The 25,286-nt window shown below is 40.8% G+C and overlaps 1 protein-coding gene across 4 annotated transcripts in view; it reads left to right on the top strand.

Moving 5' to 3' along the window:
- TRPC1 (transient receptor potential cation channel subfamily C member 1) overlaps positions 1-24,880 on the top strand; it is a 48,917-nt gene extending 24,037 nt beyond the window's left edge. For 3 of the 4 annotated variants that reach the window (XM_038415908.2, XM_038415907.2, XM_038415909.2), the window contains 5 exons: positions 4,174-4,317; positions 12,794-12,969; positions 14,820-15,021; positions 15,714-15,908; positions 22,530-24,880. In XM_038415908.2, coding sequence (XP_038271836.1) covers positions 4,174-4,317; positions 12,794-12,969; positions 14,820-15,021; positions 15,714-15,908; positions 22,530-22,757 — 945 coding nt within the window. In that variant the 3' untranslated portion in view covers positions 22,758-24,880. The remainder of the gene's footprint in view (positions 1-4,173; positions 4,318-12,793; positions 12,970-14,819; positions 15,022-15,713; positions 15,909-22,529) is intronic. The other variant, XM_043492872.1, reaches the window with a different exon arrangement.
- The last annotated feature ends 406 nt before the right edge of the window (positions 24,881-25,286 follow it).

Here is a 25,286-nt window from a genome sequence, read left to right as displayed (position 1 = left end):
TTACAATATAAAAAAAATTTTGCTTGCTTTTTTTTTTTTTTTTTTTTTTTTTTTTTTTTTTTTTTTTTTTTTTTTTTTTTTTTTTTTTTTTTTTAAGAAACTCTAACACCTCAGTTGTATGCAGCAGGCCTTTTAAATTCAGGAGGGAGAAAGCCCTGAGGCCAGAAAAGTGCCTTTTTTCTCCATAAAATTCTGTTGGCTGAGGTTTATAACCTTTGAAAATCATCATTTCCTTTCTGTTGGTTACATCATCAGCAAAGTTTTGGCAGCTTACAGAAATAACTGAACATGAATAATCTCAAAGTCTGGGCTAATGCAGCAGCAGACGCTTCAATGCGAACCTTATAGCAGATCTCCGCTCTGGCAGATGGGAAGGGAGAGAACCTGGTCTGGCATCCCTGAACCTAGCACATGGTTCATCTCCCCTCCCCATGGGGGGGAAATCACATGGGAAGGAGACTTCTATTTCCTGGGGGGGAGGCAGAGTGCCTGACTACTTGGCCAGATCCAGCAAATAGGTTTGGTGGTTATTCCCCTGCTGGGAAAACAGTCTTCTCCTGCTTCCAGATAATTTAGTTATCTTGTAGTTCAAGATGTGCTGAATGTTGAAAATTCAGGGTTCAAACCCAAGTGATGACACATAAGTTTCTTCAGTGGTACATGACAGCATTTTTTACCCTTTTCTTTTTAAAAAAAATCTAGGAAATTACATACAAAAAATTACATTTAACAAACCTCATTAAGACTGAAAAATCAAGCATTTGGATGTTAGGAAATACCAGAATGCAGGTTGCCACTTCAGCCTTCATTCCTTAATCCACCCAGCATGTGTGTGCATTATGAAGCAGTCTTTTGTTACATAATCACATGCTATTTTTTTTTCAGTGGGCTCGCAGCCTCATTTAGCATATAGGATAGATGGTGTTCAGAGAGTGAATCAGGATTGTATAATCATTGAGGCTGTTTGAAGGATCCGTAACTCATTTGCTCTGTAAGGTGTGTGGAGAATAAGGTAATAGACTGCATGAAGAGAAAGGCTTGAGTTGTCGTTAACATGAATGCCACCTAAGAAAACTCAGTTCTGTCCTTCCCGTTCCACAATCTTACGTCTTGCTCACCAAGTCACTTACACCAGATTTCTGACAGGTGGCCTCTAATACTGTGTTCCTCGTTTTCTGTGTAGCCATCTTGAGATAGCTGGGGCCTGACTTGTAAATGTGTTGAATGTTCATAAATGAAACTGAAGTCAATCAGAGCTATGAATGCTCAATAACGCTGGCAATAGTGCTTGCAACTCCTCCCATCATGTCATCTGCAGACTTTATAAATGTACTGTATGCCATTTTCCAAATCATTTATGAAGGTATTGAATAGATCCGGGACCAGGACAAATGCCTGTTGGACCCCCTCATTATGCCCTTCCAGTTTGACTGTGAACCACTGATAACTACTCTCTGAGTATGGTTTTCCAATCAGTTGTGCACACACCTTAAAATGTTTGTGATGCACTTGGTGAGCAGCACACTAGGAAAGACCATTAGAAAATGAATTCTATATTCACTGCAGGCATGGATGGTGTGCAGTAAATAAGTCAGGGACCACTAATTGAATGATGAAAATAAAAAATATTGAACAGCTTCCTCATTTCTTACTGGGGGAAGAAAAAGTTTTCAGGGTTGTAAAGCCTCATGATTATACATGGTGCCTTCATCCTCTTCTGATAATGAAACAATAGATAGACAATTATTAGTGGTACATGAGACTATAATCACAAACAGCCTCTGCCCTTCCTCAGGAGTTGGAAAATGACTGCGATTTTACTTCTTTCAGAGAGAGTCCTCTGACAGGAAATACGAGGATCATTTTCTTATTTGCTAAATACAGACATATTTTTGTAACCTTGTCCTCTGATATTTCAGTCTGATAATTATGGGAGGCTTTTCAAGAGGGATGCCCCTCTACAAACTTCTAGTCCATACAGATCCACCATTATTTAAAACCCTTCTGTTGTACGCAGATGTCTTGTCTACTTCCAAGTGACAATGCTGTAATATCAGCATTAATTGTGTTACTGCTGATCATTTTTTAGAGGACGGAATTGTTTTAGCAAGAGGTAGGGTGGTCCACTGTTTATGTCGCTAGCCTGGAACTTGGGAGATCTGGGTACAATTCTTACTCTGCCACAAATGCCTGTTGGACTTTGCCAAGTCATTTAGTCTCTACATGTCTTGGTTCCTCAACTTTAAAATGGGATAATAGCACTTCTGTACCTCACTGGAGTGTTATGAGGATAAAAATATTAGATTGTGATGTTGCCAGATATTAGGGCCCTAGATCAGGGACTATACGAGGGCCCAGTGTGGTAGGTTGTTCATGCACATAGTGAGAGTCCCTATTTCAAAGAGTTTACAATCTAAATAGACAAGACCGAGTAAGAGGGAAAACAGTATCTTAGATATAATGGGAAAGGGGAGTTTGAAGTCCATGAGGCTCTGAAATGAGAAATGCTACAGGCAAAGAAATGCAGAGGGAAAACAGGAGAGAGACAAAGACAGAGAAGAAAAAGGAAAGTAAAAAAGGATGAAGCCAAAGGGTGGGAAACAAAGGACAGAGATAGCAATGGTCTTAAATTTGATATATTGTCCCATGGAGTGCTGAATGTGATATTGAACAAATAATAACAAAGCAATTCAGTTACACATTAAGGTCATAGTCTACCCTTGGACATTTTCAAAAAGTTCTGTTGGGAGCTTTACTGTGGATTGAGGGGAGTAGTTAATCCTAAATTTATACCCCTGGTCAATGGACAGTAATTAGAAGTGGAATTATGATCTCTCCACCGAATGAGGTTGATACCCCTTATCTGGCATGTACAAGAGAATTTGGTTTCAAAGAGTAGGTGAGCTTAGTTTTGTTTCTCCTGTTTATTTCCTCAGTTAGAAGAGTTGGTGAGTTTGGGAACTGCTTATTGAACAACGATTTAGTCAATTCTCACCAGTTACATAGTTCAAAATCCTGCATCAGAAATTCTGGTTTCGAGCTCTAGCACTGTTCTGCATTATCATCCCTTTCACCAAAACCCAACCTCTCACAAAACTCTTTGTTGCTTTTGAGGTTCTTTTAAAGTTTTTTAAGTATTATCTAGGAAGATTTTGTGGTTGGAAATAAACCTATGTGCTGTTACCTCTGCTTGGCTGTCAAAAGAAACCTTCCTGATAGATCAAATTGGCCATTAGACAGACAGACACATCTCTTCTGGCAAAATTCTTCCTCAAGACTCAAAAGCTTATTCAATCAGAGCATTCTGCTCATCATGGACAGAAAGACAGCATAAAGAAATCTGTAGGGCAGCTGTTTGATCACTGGTGCATTTCTTCATCTTTCAGTATAAGTGATCCTGGGCTAGATTGCTATCATTTGGGCCAGACATGCTCCTATCTGCAGATGCAGCTTTCTGCCATACCATACCAATCTTATGGCCTGCCATTAAATAATAAATGCCAAAATTATTTATGTTCACTCCTGCCTTCCCTCTCTTTTGATCTTTTTCTTACCGCTTATGATTTCTCAAGTGTGACCTCTGGAGAGTGGCAAATATCAGATGTATGAAGGATAGAAGTGTGTGTATACTTATAAGACATCCATCATCCTGAAGGAACCCAATTATCCCTAAGTCCTTTCCCCTTCCAGAATTGGGTTAAGACCTGCAAGTCTATCATCATTACATAAGTTGGTTTGTTCTGTGTTTTACAGTGTTTTTTTTTACTTATCGTTATTTGTTTTACAGTCGTGCCTATATCAGGGCCCAGTGTGGTAGGTGCTGTTCATGCACATAGTGACAGTCCCTATCTCAAAGAGTTTACAACCTAAATAAGTAATTCAGAGTAGAAAGGAAAACAACATCCAGAGGAGAAGTGTCTTGCCCAAGCTCACACCAATATAGGTGAGTGGTAGAGCCTTGAATTGAACCTAAGTCACCTGATTCCCAGTTCAGTGCCCTATCTACTAATCACTCTGGCTTGTATCTGTATAAAGTATTGTTTTAACTACACAGAATACATTGAAGGCAAACTCATCATTTATTGTAGAATATCTTTGAATTACACCTGTGATAGATTCTTCTTCTTTTTTTAATAATGTAAGTAATTTCAACTTTTTCTTTTGAAACTCTAGTTCCATGATTTTGCTGATAGAAAGGACTGGGACGCATTCCATCCTACATTGGTGGCAGAAGGTCTCTTTGCTTTTGCTAATGTTCTTAGTTACCTTCGACTCTTCTTCATGTATACAACCAGTTCTATCCTAGGACCACTTCAGGTAAATAATATTGCTGTCAGAGAAAATGCTAGACTTGATCTTGTACATATGTATTATGATATAGTCTTTAATTGCATGATCATACACTATTTTTTCCATATTCCCCTACCTCATTCAGGATACAAGGTGGACACAAGTGGTGTTGGTGGGGAATTAAGATTGAGCATTCAAATCTGGCATTTCCTAAGTTTAATGCTTGACTTTACAACCTACCATTCTTTTAACAGACTTATTTTGGCTCTGTAATAAAATGTAGGCCCTTAATTGTGCTCTGAAAAGGAAAAGTAATAGAAATTTCACATGCTGAATTTAAAAAAAAATTGAAGATAGAAGTTACTTTAGAAAGAATATTTTTTGTTTTGTTTTGTAGCCGATTAATGTTAACTACCTCTTTCTATAATCCTCCCAAACAGTTCTTTTCTCTTGTCTTTCTCCCTCTCTAGCCATGGTTCTGTATCTCAGTTACATTGACGTTTTTATTTTTATTTGTTTCTCATTTTTCTTCCACCCACACACGTGCTCACACAATGAAAAATCATTTGCATACTTTCAGGCAGCTACTTAACATGACGTTAAAGTAAGAGCATTATGTTTATAGTACAAATACACTGAACATTAAAGTATCTCCTATGTTTTAAAGAGGTTTGCTGTTTAACATACCGGTTTATGTACTATATCTTTCTTATGTATTTTTAGTAGGCAGCTATGTAGTGACGTCAAAATTCTGAGTAAACAAAAATAGGCAACAGTCACCCTATTCATTTTCACACTGAATCTTATGTTATTACTGTTGACCAGTACAACTTGAGCAGCAACTCTTAAAGTATTTTCCAAAAGTAGGTCACAAGTTCAAATAGTAGTAATTAAACATGGTATGGCACCCCAACAGTGAAAAATGAAGGGAAGCTACTGTGTTCTGTTGGTAGTTGGAGATATTTTTAAGTACTGAATCGTTTTACATGTTGGCCTATATAACCTATTTTAAGAAAAAAGTCAATTATAAGTTTATTAATACTAGATATATTAAAAAGAGCGTTTTACAAAATTTGTTTTTGCATACTAACACTTTCAGCTTTCAAGTTGTCTACAAATTATAAACACTTGGAAAGATATAGTATTGACTATAGTTAGAATAACAGGTATTTGGTCTGTGTACTAGTTGCCTGGTCCACTGTACTTTGAAGAAAGTGCCTTTTTTTTTTTTTTTTAGCTTCCATGCAGCTTTCATGTTTTGGGGGCATAATTTTGTTTTGCTGGGTTTTGTAACTTGTGTTGAAAGGATAGAAATTAGGAAATTAAGGAAATACTAAATCTGACCGCTCTACTCTCTGTCCTAGGTCACAGCTTGGTACAGAGATCCCTTCCTTTTCATATAGTCCAAAGATGTATACATCCTATAAAATAGCAGTGTACTACTAATTCTGGATCCAATATGTATATCATGCCTCCAAAACAAGAAAGCTGCATGGAAGTAAAACTAAAATCACTTTCTTTAGAACACAGTGGACCACAGTGCAGCACATATGATGGCCTGTCTGTCTGTCTGTCTTTCTGTGGTATTATAGCTGTTTTGGTCCCCAGATATTGGAGAGAAGGTGGATGAGATATTTTTTATTGGACCAACTTCTATTGGTGATAGAGAAAAGCATTTATGCTACACAGAGCTTTTCTTCAAGTCTGGGAAAGATACTCAGAGCCCTGGTCTACACTACAAGTTTAGGTCGGATTAAGCAGCGTTAGCCTTGCACCCGTCCACACTACGAAGCCATTTTTTCCGACTTTAAGGGCTCTTAAAACTGGTTTCTGTACTCCTCCCTGACAAGTGGATTAGCGCTGAAATCGACCTTGCTGGGTTGAATTTGGGGTAGTGTGGATGCAATTCAATTGTATTGGCCTCCGGGAGCTATCCCAGAGTGCTCCATTGTGACTGTTCTGGACAGCACTCTCAACTCAGATGCACTGGCCAGGTAGACAGGAGAAGCCCTGCGAACTTTTGAATTTTATTTCCTGTTTGGCCAGAGTAGTGAGCTCTTCAGCACAGGTAACCATGCAGAGCTCTTCAGCACGGGTGACCATGCAGTCCCAGAATCGCAAAAGAGCTCCAGCATGGACCAAACAGGAAGTACTGGATCTGATCGCTGTATGGGGAGACGCATCCCTGCTATCAGAACTCTGTTTGAAAAGACGAAATGCCAAAATATTTGAAAAAAACTCCAAGGGCATGATGGACAGAGGCTATAACAGGGACCTGCAGCAGTGCCGTGTGAAAATTAGGCAAGCCTACCAAAAAACCAAAGCGGCAAACAGCCGCTCCGGATCAGAGCCCCAGACATGCCACTTCTATGATCAGCTGCATGCCATTCCAGTAGGTGCCCCTACAACTACCCCAGCCCTGTGCATGGACTCGGTCAATGGACTCTCACACAACAGGGATATGGATTTTGGGGATGAGGAGGAGGTTGAAGTACAGCAAGCAAGAGGAGAAACGGTTTTCCCCGACAGCCAGGAACTGTTTTTCACCTTGGATCTAGAACCCTCCCAACCTACAGAAGCTGGGCTCCCGGACCTAGAAGGCAGAGAAGGGACCTCTGGTGAGTGTACCTTTGTAAATATAATACATGGTTTAAAAGCAAGCGTATTTAATGATTAATTTGCCCTGAAGACTTGGGATGCATTCACGGCCAGTACAGCTACTGGAAAAGTCTGTTAATGTGTATGGGGATGGAGTGGAAATCCTCCAGGGACATCTCAATAAAGCTTTCCTGGATGTACTCCCAAAGCCTTTGCAAAAGGTTTCTGAGGAGGGCAGCCTTATTCCGTCCTCCATGGTAGGACACTTTACCACGGCAGGCCTGTAGCACGTAGTCTGGAATCCTTGCATAACAAAGCATGGCAGTGTATGGTCCCAGAGTTTGCTGGCATTCAAGCAACATCCATTCTTTATCTCTCTGTGTTATCCTTAGGAGAGTGATATCATTCATGGTCACCTGGTTGAAATTGCGAAATGTTATTAAGGGGACATTCAGGGGCTGTTCCTGCTGGGCTGTTTACCTGTGGCTGAACAGAAATCATTCCCGCTGTTAGCCATGCGGTGGGGGGAAGGGGTGAAGCACTCATCCCAGAGAATTGGTTGTGGGGAGAGGGGTGTTTAGTTGGGTTTGTGCGGCATGTTAACCTGAAAACTGCAGCCCCTCCTTTTAAATGGCCAACCCATTTTAAAGGGCCAACCCAACGGGTGCTTGGTATGGGAAAGGAGGGTGCTGCTGTTTGAAACCATTCCCACATGTTAGGAAGGTTGAAGAAGCCGAAAGACTGTGGCTTACCATGTCTGTCTGCAAGCTGAATTCTGTTGCCCGCCAGCCCTGCGTGTGTGATCTCTCACACCATACGGGCAGGCCCTCAATATAAGAGGCAAAGTGCGACCTTGTAAAGAAAGCACATGTGCTATGTAATGTTAACAGACTGGTTCACTGTGAAAGAGTCTACCCATTGTTCTCTAAAACGTCTCTTTTTAAAGACTAATCTCCCTTTTTTCCCTCCCGCAGCTGCAAATGTTTCATCGCTCCACGTATTATCTCTGTCCCAGAGGCTATCAAAGATTAGAAGCTGAAAAAAACACACTCGTGATGAAATGTTCTCTGAACTCATGCAATTCTCCTATGCTGAAAGAGCCCCAGCACAACGCATGGAGGGAGACAATGTCAGAGTCCAGGAAAGCACAAAATGAACGCTAGGAGAGGAGGGACGAGCGAGAGAAGAGGTGGCGTCAGTGTGATGAGAAGAGGCAGGATGCAGTGCTGAGGCTACTGGAGGATCAAACTGATGTGCTCTGGCATATGGTTGAGGTGCAGGAAAGGCAGCAGGAGCACAGACCGCCGTTGCAGCCCCTGTGTAACCAACTGCCCTCCTCCCTACGTTCCATAGGCTCCTCACCCAGATGCCCAAGAACGTGATGGGGAGGTCTCCATGCACTCAACCACTCCACACCAGAGGACTGCCCAAGCAACAGAAAGCTGGCATTCAAGAAGTTCTGAAGTGCAGTATGGCCTTGTCCTTCCCTCCTCCCCTTATCCACCACCCCACCAGTTCTTCCCTCCTCCTCCACCCCTCCCAGGCTACCTTGGCAGTTATCCCATTTGTGTGATGAATTAATAAAGAAGGCATGAATTTGAAACAACAATGACTTTATTGCCTCGGCAAGTGGTGATCAAAGGGGGGAGGGGAGGGTGGTTGGCTTACAGGGAAGTCGAGTGAACCAAGGGGGCAGGTTTTCATCAAGGAGAAACAAACAGAACTGTCACCGTAGCCTGGCCAGTCATGAAACTGGTTTTCAAAGCTTCTCTGATGTGCAGCAAGCCCTGATGTGCTCTTCTAATTTCCCTGGTGTCTGGCTGTGCGTAATCAGCGACCAGGTGATTTGCCTCAACCTCCCACCCCACCATAAATGTCTCCCCCTTACTCTCTCAGATATTGTGGAGCACACAGCAAGCAGCAATAACAATGGGAATATTGGTTTCACTGAGGTCTAAGTGAGTCAGTAAACTGTGACAACGCACTTTTAAACATCCAAATGCACATTCTACCACCACTCTGCACTTGCTCAGCCAATAGTTGAACAGCTCCTTACTAGTGTCCAGGGTTCCTGTGTATGGCTTCATGAGCCATGGCATTAAGGGGTAGGCTGAGTCCCCAAGGATAACTATAGGCATTTCAACATCCCCAACAGTTATTTTCTGGTCTGGAAAGTAAGTCCCTTCCTGCAGCTGTTCAAACAGACCAGAGTTCCTGAAGATGCGAGCATCGTGTACTTTTCCTGACCATCCCACGTTGATGTTGGTGAAACATCCCTTGTGATCCACCAGTGCTTTCACGGAGGGAGGGAGGGATGGGGGGGCCTGACGACATGTACCCAGAACCACCTGCAGCAATGTTTTTTGCCCCATCAGGCATTGGGATCTCAACCCAGAATTCCAATGGGCTGCGGAGACTGCAGGAACTGTGGGATAGCTACCCACAGTGCAACGCTCCGGAAGTTGACACTAGCCTCGGTACTGTGGATGCACTCATATGACTTAATGGTCTTAAATGGGGACACACACAATCGACAGTATAAAACTGCTTTCTAAAAAATCGACTTCTACAAATTCAACCTAATTTCGTAGCGTAGACATACCCAGAGTGTCAAAACTAAATAGAAACTGGAACAGATTATGTAGCATAAGTAGTTAACACGTATTCTAAAGGATCATTCAAGGTAAAGTGGCCCATAACACCCTGCAGTCCTAAGACAAAAAGAGGGGTTAGTGGGCTATAGATTGTCGTAATAAAGACACTAGAATTATGGCTTATTAAGACCATGATTTTTAGTGTCGAGCAAAATTATAAATTTAAGCTCCCAGGCTTGTCTTTTGAAGGTATCGTGCAGGTTTCTTTTGAGAGCGGAGACTGAGAGGTCAGATATGGAGTGATCATTTTGTGAAAAATGTTCCGGGTGATTATGGTGTTTTTGTCTTTTATCGTTTTTCTGTGTGAGTTCATTTGAGAGCGTAAGGATTCTCTGTTTTCACCTATATAATTGTTGTTGGAGCATTTAGTGCAGTGGATGACGTACACCACGTGTTGCGATAAACATGTATAGGACCCATGGATCTTGAAAGGTGTGTTGTGGAAGGTATTGATCATCATAGCAGTGGAGCTATATCTGCAGGTTTTTCATCTGTTGTTATGGCAGGACTTGGTGCCATTTTGAGTTGTGGGTCATGGTCTGGAGCTTGCTTCTGATGGTGAGCTTGGGGAGTCCTCTGAAGGCCAGAAGAGGGGGACTCGGGAAAGATTTCTTTTGAGGGTGTGGTCTCCATTGTGTGGGTTGTAATTGATTGATGATGTTCCACATAGATTTCAGTGTGGGGTGGTAGGTAACAATTAGGAGTTGTGTGGTCAGAAGGAGTTTTATTTCTGTATTGAAGCAGATTCTGTCGGGTTATTTGGGTAGCTCATTCCATGATGCGATCTGCTTCTCTGGTGGAGTGTCCTTGTTTGATGAAGGCAGTTTTAAGTGTGTTTCTAACTTTTTTTTCTTGGAACATATTTTGTGGTATCAATAGGCCTGGCTGTAGATAACAGATTTCTTGGTGTGTTTGGAGTGGTTACTTTATCTGTGAAGAAAGTATTGTAATCAGTTGGTTTCTTGTATATAGTTGTCTGTAGGGTTCTACTGTTGAATCTGATTGTGGTGTCCAGGAAGTTGATGCTGGTGTGGGACTGTTCTAGAGAGAATTTAATGCAGGGGTGGTGGTTGTTGAAGTTGTACTGGAAATCTATGAGGAGTTTAGATCGTCTGTCCAGAGGATGAAAATATCATCCATGTATCTCAGGTATATCACTGGTACAGTTGTCCAGAAAATGTTCCTTAAGGTAACCAATGAAGAGCTTGGCATATTGGGGAGCCATCCTAGTATCCAGGGCTGTTTCCATGGTCTGAACAAAGTGTTTGTTGTTATGTAAAACTGTTATGGGTTACGATAAAATGGATGAGTTTAGCAATGAGTTTGGGGTGGATATTTGAGGCAGACAACGATTCCATCATTGTGAGGCATATTGGCGTATAGGGAGGCAAGGATGGTGTTCTGAGGGAGGTTGTTAATGTTGCGGAGTTTCTGGAGAAAGTCAGTTGTGTCTGTCTATCGTGGGTATGTGTAGTGACTCAGGGATTAGGGTTACACTTTTACATGGTTAAATCTGTTTTAGAGCTCACATAGCTGGTGATGTAAGAGCCATCATACGTGCTGTAAATATTAGATGGTGGAATAACTTTGTAGTACTTAAATGTAGGAAACGGCTCATACTGTATTTTTGTTTAAATGTCATACATTTACATAGATCTAATAATAGACTTAGGCCTTATCTATACTGGAAAAATGTACCAGTGTAATTTGTTTTGAAAAATGATTTAGTTAAACTACTGCAGATTTTTATTTTAGGTGCACTTACATTGGTAACTTAGGGACATGCATCTAAATTAGCTGTATGTTTTTTTTGTGGAGTAGTAATGTACCCCACAAATAGGTGTAGGTGTGGTACTTTGTGGTCCGCACTGAATTATGCTACCTACAGCTTTGATGGCTTCAATGTCCGTAATAAATGCTCTATCTACTCTTTTAAAGGAACCTGATAAATTTGTGTTGGCATTATTGTTCAGTTGCAGCACATTCTGATGTTTGTTGCTTATTTGCACTTAGTTGTCATCTGCATTAAATTATGATTGCAGGGATATTGTGGGCAAATTAATGATTAACAGTTTATTGAAAGGCAGTAACTTGCTTGTTAGTACCTGACATTTTTTCTTAAAGATTTTGTTTTGCCTATAGTAACTTAAATTGTTTTTAAGAAATCAGTTTAATTGGTTTGAGGAAAACCATTTGTTTTACATATTTTGTAACACATTAATTATCCTGTAGCCTAATTGATGGATTGGTGTATTGATTATTGATTAATTTCTTAGGCTGCAGTAGTCAATAAGGGGACAGTCTAATAAGTGGCTACAGCATCAGGAAGATTATTACCAATGTCATTAGAATGATAGATTGATGGAGCACATGAGAAACAGCAGCAATTTATCACAAGTCCCTCTATTAACAAATCCACAAAGTGGATAAAGTTTACAGTCCCACAAACCCTGAAATACAACAAAAGAAAGGGTGCAAAGTTTTTAGCTCTATAATTGGCATCACTCATGTTTTGTCTCTTGCTGGGGAATCTTGAAGTGTCAGTCATTTCTTCCTCATCATCTTCATCGTCACCATCATTGCCAGTGGATATCATCCTAGCGTCTCCTAAGACATGCAGGCCAAGATACAACTTTTATAATGTGCTATGCTGATGCCCACTGGGGTTCATACATATTTCTGAAGGTTACAACCTCTTTTCCTTATTTGAACTTCCACACCCCACTACTTTTGGGATGCTCTGCTTTTCAGAGGTTAACTTGTTAGTTCCCCTTATAGTTGTTAACATGTATGTTACTCAGTCACCAGGACAACTTGCTGACACTCTATGTCCCCATAATACTCTAAGCAACTTCATCAGGTACATTGCTAATATTTAGAAAATATATATTGCAGTTTAACACATGTATTCCTGTGACTGTTCCATCTTGTGACCCAGAGTCACTCCTCAGATAGCTACTCAAATCTGCCTGTTTTTAGGCCTAAGGCCTTGTTTGTCTAAGCCTAATATCTTACAGGCCTGTTGGCTAGGTGTTACAATGTTAAGTAATACTTATATTTCATCTCTATATCCTAAATGTACCTGATATTGTCTATTCTTGGCTACATCCTGAATTCTGATTCAATGGTATTGACATTAAATTAAAAAAATTAGTGTTCACAATATTTTTTTTTGGTAGGGACCGAGTGAAGGAATATTGATAAGTTATTAATATGTCATTGTTAATGGAAATTGGTAATCTGTTCCACAGATTTCAATGGGGCAGATGTTGCAAGACTTTGGAAAATTCCTAGGGATGTTCCTTCTTGTCTTGTTCTCATTCACAATTGGATTGACCCAACTGTATGACAAAGGATTTACTGTAAATGAAGAGAAAGACTGTGCAGGGATCTTCTGTGAACAGCAAAGCAATGACACATTCCATTCGTGAGTTTTAGAATGTTAAATAAAATACTAATTAAAAAAATCTGCTGCAGGACATTTACGTTGACTCTGCAGGATATTTACCTGAGTGGTGTAGGTATAGTGGAAAATTATGACCTGGATTCACCACAGTTGCAGCTCCACCAATGGTATCAACTGAACATTGATGTGTTGGCAGGTCTCTAAGTGAGCATAGATAACACACTGGTAGAAACACAAGCATCAAGTCTATTCATCAGTACTACGTGAGTGGTTTGAATTTCACAAAAACCACAGTGTATACTCAGCCTATGAGGCTAAAATGCCATTCCCTAACACAATTAAGAAACTGTTTCCTCCTGTCCGCACTTGTAATAAAATAAAAAAAAGGTATAATATGGGCATTCCCACTTGTAGTATATAACAGTACTAGCACGCTGTTGTTACAGTGCAGGTGGTGTGTGGAGTATTGTGATTCCTAACAATCCATTATGAAATTCCATTTTCTGTGATATTAAAAACTAGTACTGGGATAAAAATTTGCCTACAAGACCTTTGGTAAGTTTTTATTTATTTATTTAGCGGGGTAAACAAATTTAGTGCATATGAAGTGAGAAGTTAATAGCACCAACTTGAGCAAAGAAGTGCTGTCATTATATAAGCTTTGCTCTACTTACTGGATTAGTATTTGGATATCAGCTGATGAAAAGCTACTATGCTAATTTGCCATGCTGCCTACAATTGATTTTTTTATGCTTGTAAGTACAAAATTGTAAAAGAAGAAACATAGAAAAGTTCAGTTTACAGATACTTTCTTTTATTTGAGTAATCTAAAGATGTCTTTACAATTTTTTTTGAAGACTGTTAAAGTAATCATATAGATTGGAGTGCTTTGGTATTTTTTAAATTGTAGAATGACAGAGACATTAAATTTGGGAGTGTATGCACAGTAACAATTTTTTCATAATGAATTCTGATAGGCAGAAAATTTGCACACTGTGGGTTGATCCGTATGTTCCTTCCTATATTAACAACTTCAAGATGAACTATAAAGACTCAAAAATGTTTAGTTTTTCTAAACTATACCTGTTTAAACTGTAGTGATTAGAAATTTGAGGTTCATTGTATTTTAATATGTTGTGAAATATTTCCACAGCAGCTGGGCATGAAGTTGAAATCAAGGTGCCGTGAAGATATACTACAGTATGACTTATAAACTCAGTGATCTGCAGATAATAAAAATGTTTCATATGCTTCCACTGAGATTACCAAAGTTGAATTACTTGGTGAATTTGGTAACTGTCTCTCTGGAAGAACTATAATTTCTTTAGTGGTAGTGTCTCATGTTATTATGTTGATCAGTTACCATTAAATACTGAACCTTCTTGCTCTTGCTCACTCACATAGGACCTGATACAAAATTCAGTAAAGTCAACGAGAGTCTTTATAGTTGCTGTGTTGGGCATTGGCTTAAGCCAATGTTGCATCTAGTTTTTTGTTTTGTGTTTGTTTTTTTTTGAGGGGAGGAGTTGAGACAAAAAGTATTTTAGGGAAAACTACTATTTTAAATGTAATGATTTGAAATGGAAAGAGAGGCTCAGATATATCATCAGTTAGAGCCAGTTTGTGATACGCTTACTGACAAGTCTGTAGCACCTTACTCTGTAAGTAGCCCTGCTGATTTAAGTGGGACTGCTTATGATGTAAAGAACTATTCAACATAAATAACAGTATCCGTCTGGCCCTTAATTAGTAATAATTGAATGAGGCTGGCAGTTCATGCTGAATAATAGAATTCACATGTTAATTTCTTTTACATTTGTGTGGAGGTTTTTTAATATGTGATCTAACCATAGATTATTTTGTTTTTGTAGGTTTATTGGCACCTGCTTTGCTCTGTTCTGGTACATATTCTCCCAAGCACATGTAGCAATCTTTGTCACTAGATTTAGATACGGTGAAGAATTGCAGTCTTTTGTGGGCACTGTTATTGTTGGTACCTACAACGTAGTGGTTGTGATTGTCCTTACCAAGCTCTTAGTGGCAATGCTTCATAAAAGCTTTCAACTGATAGCGGTAAGTAAATTAATTATTATGTATTATTTTTAAGTCAAAGTGTCAGCAATGTTCTTGGTGCTGTACCAGAGAAAGTTATTGTCTACCCTGAGGATTCTAGTCTAATGCCTGACTGTGGAAACACACGCATGAGTAACTTTATGCATGCAGGTAGTTTCATTGAGTTCACATGCATAAGTATTTGTAGGGTCATGAACTGAATGGCAGAGATCAGACAAGAATGTTTGGCTTGTATATTTCCCTGTTTTTATTGTATCAAAATATTGTAGTGTTAAAAATTTTAGAAGTGCGGACAGGTGGAAATTGAAGATTAAGTCTAATGGCAGCTGAGTCTAGAATCAGTTTTTGTCAGTTGATTGAACCTTTTGGTTATTTTAGATATTTCTTTAAAGTGCATTTAACATGTGAGTTATATACACTGGTAGTTGACTTTTTTTATGCCATAGCATATATTGGTGAATTTATTCATTGTTAGTGTTTAAGGTACTGGAAAATGTAAACCACGTAAAGTTACTAACATAAATTCTCATAAAGAAAAGGAGTACTTGTGGCACCTTAGAGACTAACAAATTTATTTGAGCATAAGCTTTCCTGAGCTACAGCTCACTTCATCGGATGCATGACATTGCATATTTTTTGCAGACTCTCTTGCTCATTTTACCACTCTTATCTTAATATTTCTGTTATTTTAGAATCATGAAGACAAAGAATGGAAATTTGCTCGTGCCAAGCTTTGGCTTAGCTACTTTGATGATAAATGCACACTACCTCCACCTTTTAATGTCATTCCTTCTCCCAAGACTATCTGCTATCTCTTCAACAGCCTTAGTAAATGGATTGGCTCTCATACTTCAACTGGCAAAGTCAAACGTCAGAATAGCCTAAAGGTAAGAAATTGTCTGGAAAGTTAAGTATATGTTAACAATCATACAAATATTCCTTGCTAAAATGAACCTAAGAGAATTTATCTTGTTGTCTACTTGGAAGTTCCTATCATGCTGTGGGTGGTATAATAAATAAATCACAATAATATATTCTAAGTATAGTCTTAGTTATATCCAAAATAATGGCTAAGCTGATAGGAGATTCAGTTGATGAAGAATTAGAGTAAGAATATAATTGCCCATCAACATGATTTTTATGGAAAATAGTTCTTACCAAGCAAACCTGATGTAATTCTTTTAAGAGATTATAAGTTTAGTTGATGAAGGTAACTGAGTAAATGTAATATACTTATGTAAGATCTTTGATGTAGTACCACATGACACACTGATTCAAAATTAGCACAATACAATATCTGCAGAGCCCACGTTAAATGAAATAAGAACTGGGTAACTGACAGAGCTTAAAAAATAGTTGTCAGTGGGAAATCCTTATCAAATGCAGGGCCGGGGGAGGAGGATCTAGTGGGGTTCTCCAATGATCAGTAAAAAGCCTGATGCTATTCAGCATTTTTGTCAGTGATCTGGAAGTAAATATAAAATCACAGCTAATAAAATTGGTGGCTGACACAAAAATTGGTTGAGTGGTAAATAATGATGACAATAGGGCTGTCATGTAGAGCAATTGGGATTACTTGGTAACCTGGGCCCATTCAGACAAAATGTGTTTAAATACAGCCAATAAAAAGTTATTTATCCAGGACCAAATAATGCAGGCCATACCTGTAGAACGGTGGACTGTAAATTCTGGAATGCAGTGATTATGTAAAGGATTTAGGGGTCTTGTTGGACAAGCAACTCAACATGAACTGTGACAAAAAAGAGCTGATGTGATCTTTGAATATATAAATAGGGAAGTAGTGAGTAGGAGTAAGGAGGTGATTTTTATCTCTGTATGCAGGGTTGGTGAGATCAATAATAAAATACCGTGTAAAATTCTGGTGCCTGCATTTTAAAAAGGATGTTGAAATATTGAAGAGGGTGCAGACAAGCACCACAAAAATTATTTCAGGGCTGGAGAAAATGCCCTACAACAATGAGAGATTTAAAAATCTCAGTCTGTGTTGTTTATCAGAAAGAAGATTGACTTGATTACAGCATATTAGTATCTTCATGGAGAAAATATGGGCTACTAAAGGCTTATTTAATCTAGTGGGAAAAGGCATGACGGGAACCAATGATAGCTGGAAGCTAAAGCCAGAAAATTCATTGTTTAAAATGTGTTTCTCATTTCTAATTTGAGAGTGCTTAACTTTTGGAACAAACTACCAAGAGAATGTCCTCAAATCAAAAAAGAGATTGTCCTCAAATCAAGATTGGATGTCTTTCTGGAAGATGCTTTAGCCAAACACAAGTTGTTAAACTCAAGATGGGGTAACTGGGTGAAATATAATGGCCTGTGATGCAGAGAAAATCAGACCAGATGATCTAATGGTCCCTTCTGGCCTTAAACTCTGTTAGTCTATGGGTATGTCTACACTACAAAATTAGTTTGATATTATAGAAGTCAGTTTTTAGAAATAGATTTTATACAGTCAATTGCATATGTCCACACTAAGTGCATTAAGTTGGCAGAGTGCATCCTCACTACCGTGACTAGCATCGACTTAAGGAGTGGTGCACTATGAGTAGCTATCCCACAGTTCCCGCAGTCTCTGCCACCCATTGGAATTCTGGGTAAAGCTCCCAAAGCCTGAGGGGGCAAAAACATTGTCGCAGGTGGTTTTGGGTACATGTTGCCAGTTGCCCCTCCCTCCGTGAAAGCAACGGCAAACAATTGTTTTGCACCTTTTTTCCGTGTGGACGCCATACGGCTTTCAGCAGATGGTGCAGTAGGACTACTAACCATGGTCTTCCATCAATTCTGCTGCAACTCTTCTCTCCTGCTATTGTCTCAATAGTGAATTTCTCCATGTTGTCTGTCATGGGCTCCCAAGTACATGTGTTCTTCCTCGGGAAATGTGTGCGGTGCTAACCATTGTCCTCCACCGCTTCCGCTGCAAATCTGCTCTCATCAATCCATGTCGCAGGTCCTCTCGTCATTCTCTATAAATATCTATTCTTGTGGCATCCATCATCAGCGACTGCTTCCGCTGCAACTCTGCTCTCCTGCAGACACCATACCACGGCAAGCATGGAGCCCACTCAAATCACCGCGGCAGTTATGAGCATTGTAAACATCTCGCACATTATCCTGCAGTATGTGCAGAACCAGAACCTGCAAATGTAGGTGAAGAGGCGACGGCAGAGCGGTGACGAGAGTGATGAGGACATGAACATAGACTTCTCTCAAAGTACGGGCCAAGGCAATTTGGACATCCTGGTGGCAATGGGGCAGGCTCATGCCATGGAACACCGATTCTGGGCCCAGGAAACAGGCACAGAGAGGTGGGACTGCATAGTCTAGCAGGTTTGGGACAATTCATAGTGGCTGTGAAATTTTCGCATGCGTAAGAGCACTTTCATGGAACTTTGTGACTTGCTTTCCCCTGCCCTGAAGCGCCAGAATACCAAGATGAGAGTAGCCCTCACAGTTCACAAGCGAGTGGCAATAGCCCTGTGGAAGCTTGCAACGCCAGACAGCTACCAGTCAGTTGGGAATCAATTTGGAATGGGCAAATCTACTATGGGGGCTGCTGTGATCCAAGTAGCCAATGCAATCAAAGATCTGCTGCTATCAAGGGTAGTGACTCTAGGAAATGTGGAGGTAATAGTGGATGGCTTTGCTGCAATGGGATTCCCTAACTATGGTGGGGCGATAGATGGAACTCATATCCCTATCTTGGGACCGGACCACCTTGGTAGCCATTACGTAAACCGCAAGGGGTACTTTTCAATAGTGCTGCAAGCACTGGTGGATCACAAGGGATGTTTCACTGACATCAATGTGGGATGGTCGGGAAAGGTACATGACGCTCGCATCTTCAGGAACTCTGGTCTTTTTGAACAGCTGCAGGAAGGGACTTACTTTCCAGACCAGAAAATAACTGTTAGGGATGTTGAAATGCCTATAGTTATCCTTGGGGACTCGGCCTACCCCTTAATGCCATGGCTCATGAAGCCATATACAGGCACCCTGGACAGTAATAAGGAGCTGTTCAACTATAGGCTGAGCAAGTGCAGAATGGTGGTAGAATGTGCATTTGGACATTTAAAGGGTCGCTGGCACAGTTTACTGACTCACTTAGACCTCAGGGAAACCAATATTCCCATTGTTATTGCTGCTTGCTGTGTGCTCCACAATATCTGTGAGAGTAAGAGGGAGACATTTATGGTGGGGTGGGAGGTTGAGGCAAATCGCCTGGTCGCTGATTATGCGCAGCCAGACACCAGGGCAATTAGAAGAGCACATCTGGGTGTGCTGCACATCAGAGAAGCTTTGAAAACCAGTTTCATGACTGGCCAGGCTACAGTGACAGTTATGTTTGTTTCTCCTTGATGAAAACCTGCCCCCTTGGTTCACTCAACTTCCCAGTAAGCCAACCACTCTCCCCTCCCCCCTTAGATCACCGCTTGCAGAGGCATAAAGTCATTGTTGTTTCAAATTCATGCCTTCTTTATTAATTCATCACACAAATGGGATAACTGCCAAGGTAGCCTGGGACGGGTGGGGGGAGGAGGGAAGAACCAGTGGGGTGGTGGATAAGGGGAGGAGGGAAGGACAAGGCCACACTGCACTTCAAAACTTCTTGAATGCCAGCTTTCTGTTGCTTGGGCAGTCCTCTGGGGTGGAGTGGTTGGGTGCCCAGAGCCCCCAACCCCACATTCTTGGGCGTCTGGGTAAGGAGGCTATGGAAATTGGGGAGGAGGGCGAGAGGTTACACAGGGGCTGCAGTGGCGGTCTGTGCTTTTGCTGCCTTTCCTGCAGCTCCACCAGACGCTGGAGCATATCAGTTTGTTTCCCCAGTAGCCTCAGCATTGCATCCTGCCTCCTCTCATCACGCTGACGCCACCTCTCCTCTTGCTCCCACCACCTCTCATCTTTCTCGTCCCTCCTGTCCTCGCGTTCATTTTCTGCTTTCCTGGACTCTGCCATTGTTTGCCTCCACAGTGCTCTTTCAGTGTGGGAGGACTGCATAAGCTCAGAGAACATTTCATCGCGAATGCATTTTTTCGCCTTCTTATCTGCGCTAGCTTCTGGGACGGAGATGATAGGGGGAGCGTTGAAACATTTACAGCTGCGGGAGAAAAAAAGGGAGAGAAGTATTTAAAAAGACACATTTTAGAGAACAATGGGTAGACTCTTTCACGGTGAACCAAGCTGTTAACATTACATAGCATGTGTGCTTTCGGTACAAGGTTGCATAAGGTTTGCCTCTTATATTGAGGGCCTGCCGGTTTGGTGTGAGAGATCACACACGCAGGGCCGGACAACAGAATTTGGCTTGCAGACAGCCATGGTAAGCCACCATCTTTTGGCTTCTTCAGCCTTCATAACACGTGGGAATGGTTTCAAACAGCAGCACCCTCCTTTCCCATATCATGCACCCGTTGGGTTGGCCATTTAAAAGGAGGGGCTGTGGTTTTCGGGTTAACGTGCAGCACAAACCCAACTAAATCCCCCCTCCCCCCCCCCATTCTCTGGGATGATCGCTTCACCCTTCCTCCCACTACATGACTAGTATCAGGGAAGATCCCTGCCAGCCAAACGTGAACAGCTCAGCATGAACGGGCCCTCCCCCACTGCATGGCTAAAAGCAGGGATGATTTCTTTTCAGCCACAGGCAAACAGCCAAGCAGGAACGGCCACCTCTGAATGTCCCCTTTATAATGTCCCTGGAGGATTTCTGCTCCATCCCCAGACGCATTAACAGACTTTTCCAGTAGCTGTACTGGCCGTGAATGCATCCCAAGTCTTCAGGGCAAATTAATCATTAAACACGCTTGCTTTTAAACCATGTATTATATTTACAAAGGTACGCTCACCAGAGGTGCTTTCTCCTGCTTCATGGTCTGGGAGCCTGCCTTGGGAGGGTATTGGCTCCAGAGTGATAAACAGTTCCTGGCTGTCGGGGAGAATGGTTTCTCTGCTTGCCTGTTGTGCGCTATCCTTCTCCTCAAAATGCTCATCCCTGTTGCGTGAGACTCTCCCTTTGCAGGTGTCCACGGGCAGGGGTGGGGTAGTGGTAGGGGCATCCCCTAGAATTGCATGCAGCTGATCATAGAAGCTGCATGTCTGGGGCTCTGCCTCGGAGTGGCTGTTTGTCTCTTTGGTTTTTCAGTAGGCTTGCCTGAGCTCCTTAATTTTCACGCGGCACTGCTGCAGGTCCCTGTTATAGCCTCTGTCCATCATGCCCTTGGAGATTTTTCAAATATATTGGCATTTTGTCTTTTTGAACAGAGTTCTGTTGACACGGATTCATCTCCCCATACAGTGATCAGATCCAGTACCTCCCGTTTGGTCCATGCTGGAGCTCTTTTGTGATTCTGGGACTGCATAGTCACCTGTGTTGATGAGCTCTGCATGGTCACCTCTGCTGATGAGCTTGCCAGGCTGGCCAAACAGGAAATAAAATTCAAAAGTTCCTGGTGCTTTTCCTGTGTACCTGGCTAGTGCATCTGAGTTGAAAGCGCTGTCCAGAGCAGTCACAATGGAGCACTCTGGGATAGCTACCGGAGGCCAATATTGTTGAATGGCGTCCGCACTACCCCAAATTCGACCCGGATATGTCAATTTCAGCGCTAATCCCCTCATTGGGGAGGAGTACAGAAATCGATTTTAAGAGCCCTTTAAATTGACAAAAATAGCTTTGTGTGGACAGGTGAAGTGTTAAATCGATCTAACACTGCTAAATTCAACCTAAACTTGTAGTGTAGAGTAGGGCTATGAATCCAAAATATAACTGTCAGCACAGAACAGGAACAAAAAAATTTATTTCAGATTTTAATTGAGGTTTTTAATTAAGGCTGGAATAATTTTCATGTTTCAACCAAACCTTTAATGGCCCTACTGCTTGATGTTAAACCTATTAACACTTCAGTGTTGAAATTTGTAATAATTTTGAAAATGGTGCAGTTAGAATATGCTAAAAGTGGGGGGACAACTAATTTTAAACATGTCACATGACGTCAAAATAAATAACCAAAAAAGGAACACTGGAGTCTCTTAATTTTTTTTGGTTTTACATTTTCTTTAAATAAACATAGTTAATGTACCCTATAATTATGTATACTAATTGCTACTGCTCCTTCTTGCAGCCAAAAATATTTCAAGCAAACCAGATTGAAAGACTGTACAGAACATACATTTAAGTATAGAATACTATTAATGACTAGATGATGGAAATCTCATACAGCTGTATAACTTTTTCCAAGCCAGTTAGGTTAAAAGACTTTCATTTCTGCTTTATGAATTGGGCATTGTAGGCCTCATTTTTATCTCAAAAGGCTGCATGCATTGTCACATGCATATACACAAGTTGAAAATTGATATGTACAGACTTCCAATTTGTGTGTGAATATGTGGTGCTGTCCGTGCAATTGTACGTAGGCTTAAGGGCTCAAAAATTAAATTTATACGTAAAAATAAATCCCTTTTGTTCAGTAAATCTGTATCTTTGTTTAAAGGAATGGAGAAATCTGAAGCAAAAGAGGGACGAGAATTACCAAAAGGTGATGTGTTGTTTAGTCCATCGTTACTTAACCTCCATGAGACAAAAGATGCAAAGCATGGATCAAGCAACTGTGGAAAATCTCAATGAACTGCGGCAAGATTTATCAAAATTCCGAAATGAAATGAGGGATCTGCTTGGCTTTCGGACATCTAAATATGCTATGTTTTATCCAAGAAATTAAGGTCCAGCTTTTAGAACATGTCTAACTGTAGTTGAAAGTGTTGGCCTAAGTCTGTTGTTACCAGACCAATAGAAAAGCAAATTTTTTGCACAACCTTAAATTTGAAAATGTATTTGCATGAGTTTCAGCTAAGTTCAAAAGATGTGGAAATGAATGCAAAAACTATCATTCTTTTAAAGCTTTTTAAGTGTGTAATGTACAGTATGTAAAATATGTATATAGCATTTTACAGTAAATGTTCCCCAAAATATGAATTTTGACAGGTCACATTAGCTGTCAGGCTTCAGGTCTTCACAGCTGGCATGTTGCATTTATTTCCCCTATTGTTGCTGTTTTGTCCCTCTTGCTTACTGCTTTTTCAAGTTGTGGGAAAAGGTGGAGATCTTAACAATACTTAAAAATATACCTGGTACTTTCATAATAGAAATGTAACCAGTATATGATTTAAAGTAGGTTGCAATAGAAAGTTAGACTGCATGACTCTGAAAATGACATTTTTTGTACATGATGCTGTTGACTGAATATTGACAACTGTAAAACATTGGGAAATGAAACTTGTGGTTTGTTCCCTGAAAATTGCAGGGTAGTGGGGATGTTGAAATCTTGAACATAGAGCCAAAGTAAGCTATCCATCTCCCGAACTTTCATTGATCCATTTAAAATAGTTGTGTCCTCTCAAAAACTTGTTAAGATTTTTCATGTATGTACATTTGCAATATTCAACTCTTGAGATCTGGGAATTTTTTTAAAAATTAGCCTCTTAATTTTGAGTAGTGTTCAGAAACCTTGTGTATCTGGATTACACACAGTTGTTCTTTGGCATAAGAAAACGTAATTTTTAAACAAGAATTGGCTATTGGTCTAGAGCATGAATGTTACTTGTTTGCAAGGCTAAATATTTCTTGTCCATTAAAACAAATGGAAATATTGTACAATTATTTCTGTGTAAGAACATACACTATGCCTGTCCATTGGAAGATGTGCATTCAGAAGGCTCTGTTTTAGAGTATGTATATACCACAGCTGTGAGTGTGTTTTCCAGCACAATAGTACTCCTGGGGAAATTCTGAGCCAAAAAAGTATTAAAAATTCTGCAACAAATTAAAAATGTTGCACACAGTGTTTTAAAATTCTGCAAATATATTTGTCAAAATAACACTACATAATAAAGCCAGTGTTTAACTATTTTGGTAATTTATTTCAAAATATCTATCAGCAGGTATGTCGGTAACAATACAGACAGACGCACACAAATTCCCCCAGGAGTAGAAAGTTAAAGAAACTCCTGTGACAATCCAGTTCCTGTTTCTCTGCCCCCTTCTGCCAACAGAGCCAAGTTCTGGGGGCCCCCCCAGCTCAGATACTCACACCTATTCCAACTCAGAGCCCAGCTGCAGGGCCCCCCTTAGCCCAGAGACACCTGCCCCCCTCTCCCTGCCCCAGAGCCCAGCTGCACTCCCCCCAGTGTGCCCCTCTACCCCTCGGAACCCAGGGAGAAATAGCCTGATGCTCACTGCCATCTCCTTCTCTCAGGGCGTGCTGGGAACTGAAGCTGCTGGGAGCCCTCTAGCCCCTTCCTCTCCCCCCAGCAGTGTCTTCTATGTGTGAGCTGGGCTCTGCTGGGTCCAGCGGCCCCTCGTGGTAACTAGCAGCACTGCAGCCCATTTCTGTGGGGGAAAGGAAATTCTGCCTGCACACAACATGAATTTCTGCAAAATTCTGCATTGCGCAGTGGTACAGAATTCCTCCAGGAGTAACAATAGACAGACTTGCTAAAAGTAGCAGCGTAGCTGTGGGTATCACAGGTTGTGACTTTTTCTAACCATCCGAGTATGTATCTAGGGAGCCCAGGCAGGTTTGTACTCAGGCAGCTAGCTCAAGTTGCTGCCCACACTACCCCAGCCACACACCTATTTCTAGCATGCTAGCTTGAGCAGAGCTAGCGTATGTCTGGCTAGTTATGTTGAGAAGCACCTTCCCAGCTGCAGTATAGATGTACCCTGTGAGAGATTTTTTTCATATTCTATTTTAAATTTATCTTGATATTTTGTGTTCTTCCTGAATTTACTGCTTCCAACTGTAAGGTGTTTGTATCAGAATTATTATTAAACATCATAATTATTTGTGACTTTTATTCTTCTTACAATGGAAAGTAAGGGCTTTGTGAGTTTTCTGTGATAGAGGGTACAGTATATCTTCATATGCTTGTGTATAATTCAAGTTGACAAACTATAATTGAGAAAATGTGAGACTCCTGTATTTTTTTTAATATGAAAAACACACATTTATGACAGAAGATTGTTTGGCAGTAATACTGTGGAGGCAGTGTTCTCCTAACATTCTGGGTTGGATATCAGATAATTAGTGAGTCTTAAGACCAAAAGGCGCAGGTAGCCACAGTGACCTATAACCATAACTGATCCTGGGGCTGATAGAGAGAAGTTGAGGCTTTGGTCAATGTTCCCCCTTTTGAGGAAGTTCATATAAATATTTCTTGTAAAAGTAATATATTTTCTGTACTATGGAATT

This window comes from Dermochelys coriacea, chromosome 9 (assembly GCF_009764565.3).
Source record: "Dermochelys coriacea isolate rDerCor1 chromosome 9, rDerCor1.pri.v4, whole genome shotgun sequence".
Classification (NCBI taxonomy): Eukaryota; Metazoa; Chordata; order Testudines; family Dermochelyidae; genus Dermochelys; species Dermochelys coriacea.
The sequence above is the reverse complement of the archived record's forward strand: the minus strand, read 5'-3'. Positions and strand labels throughout refer to the sequence as shown.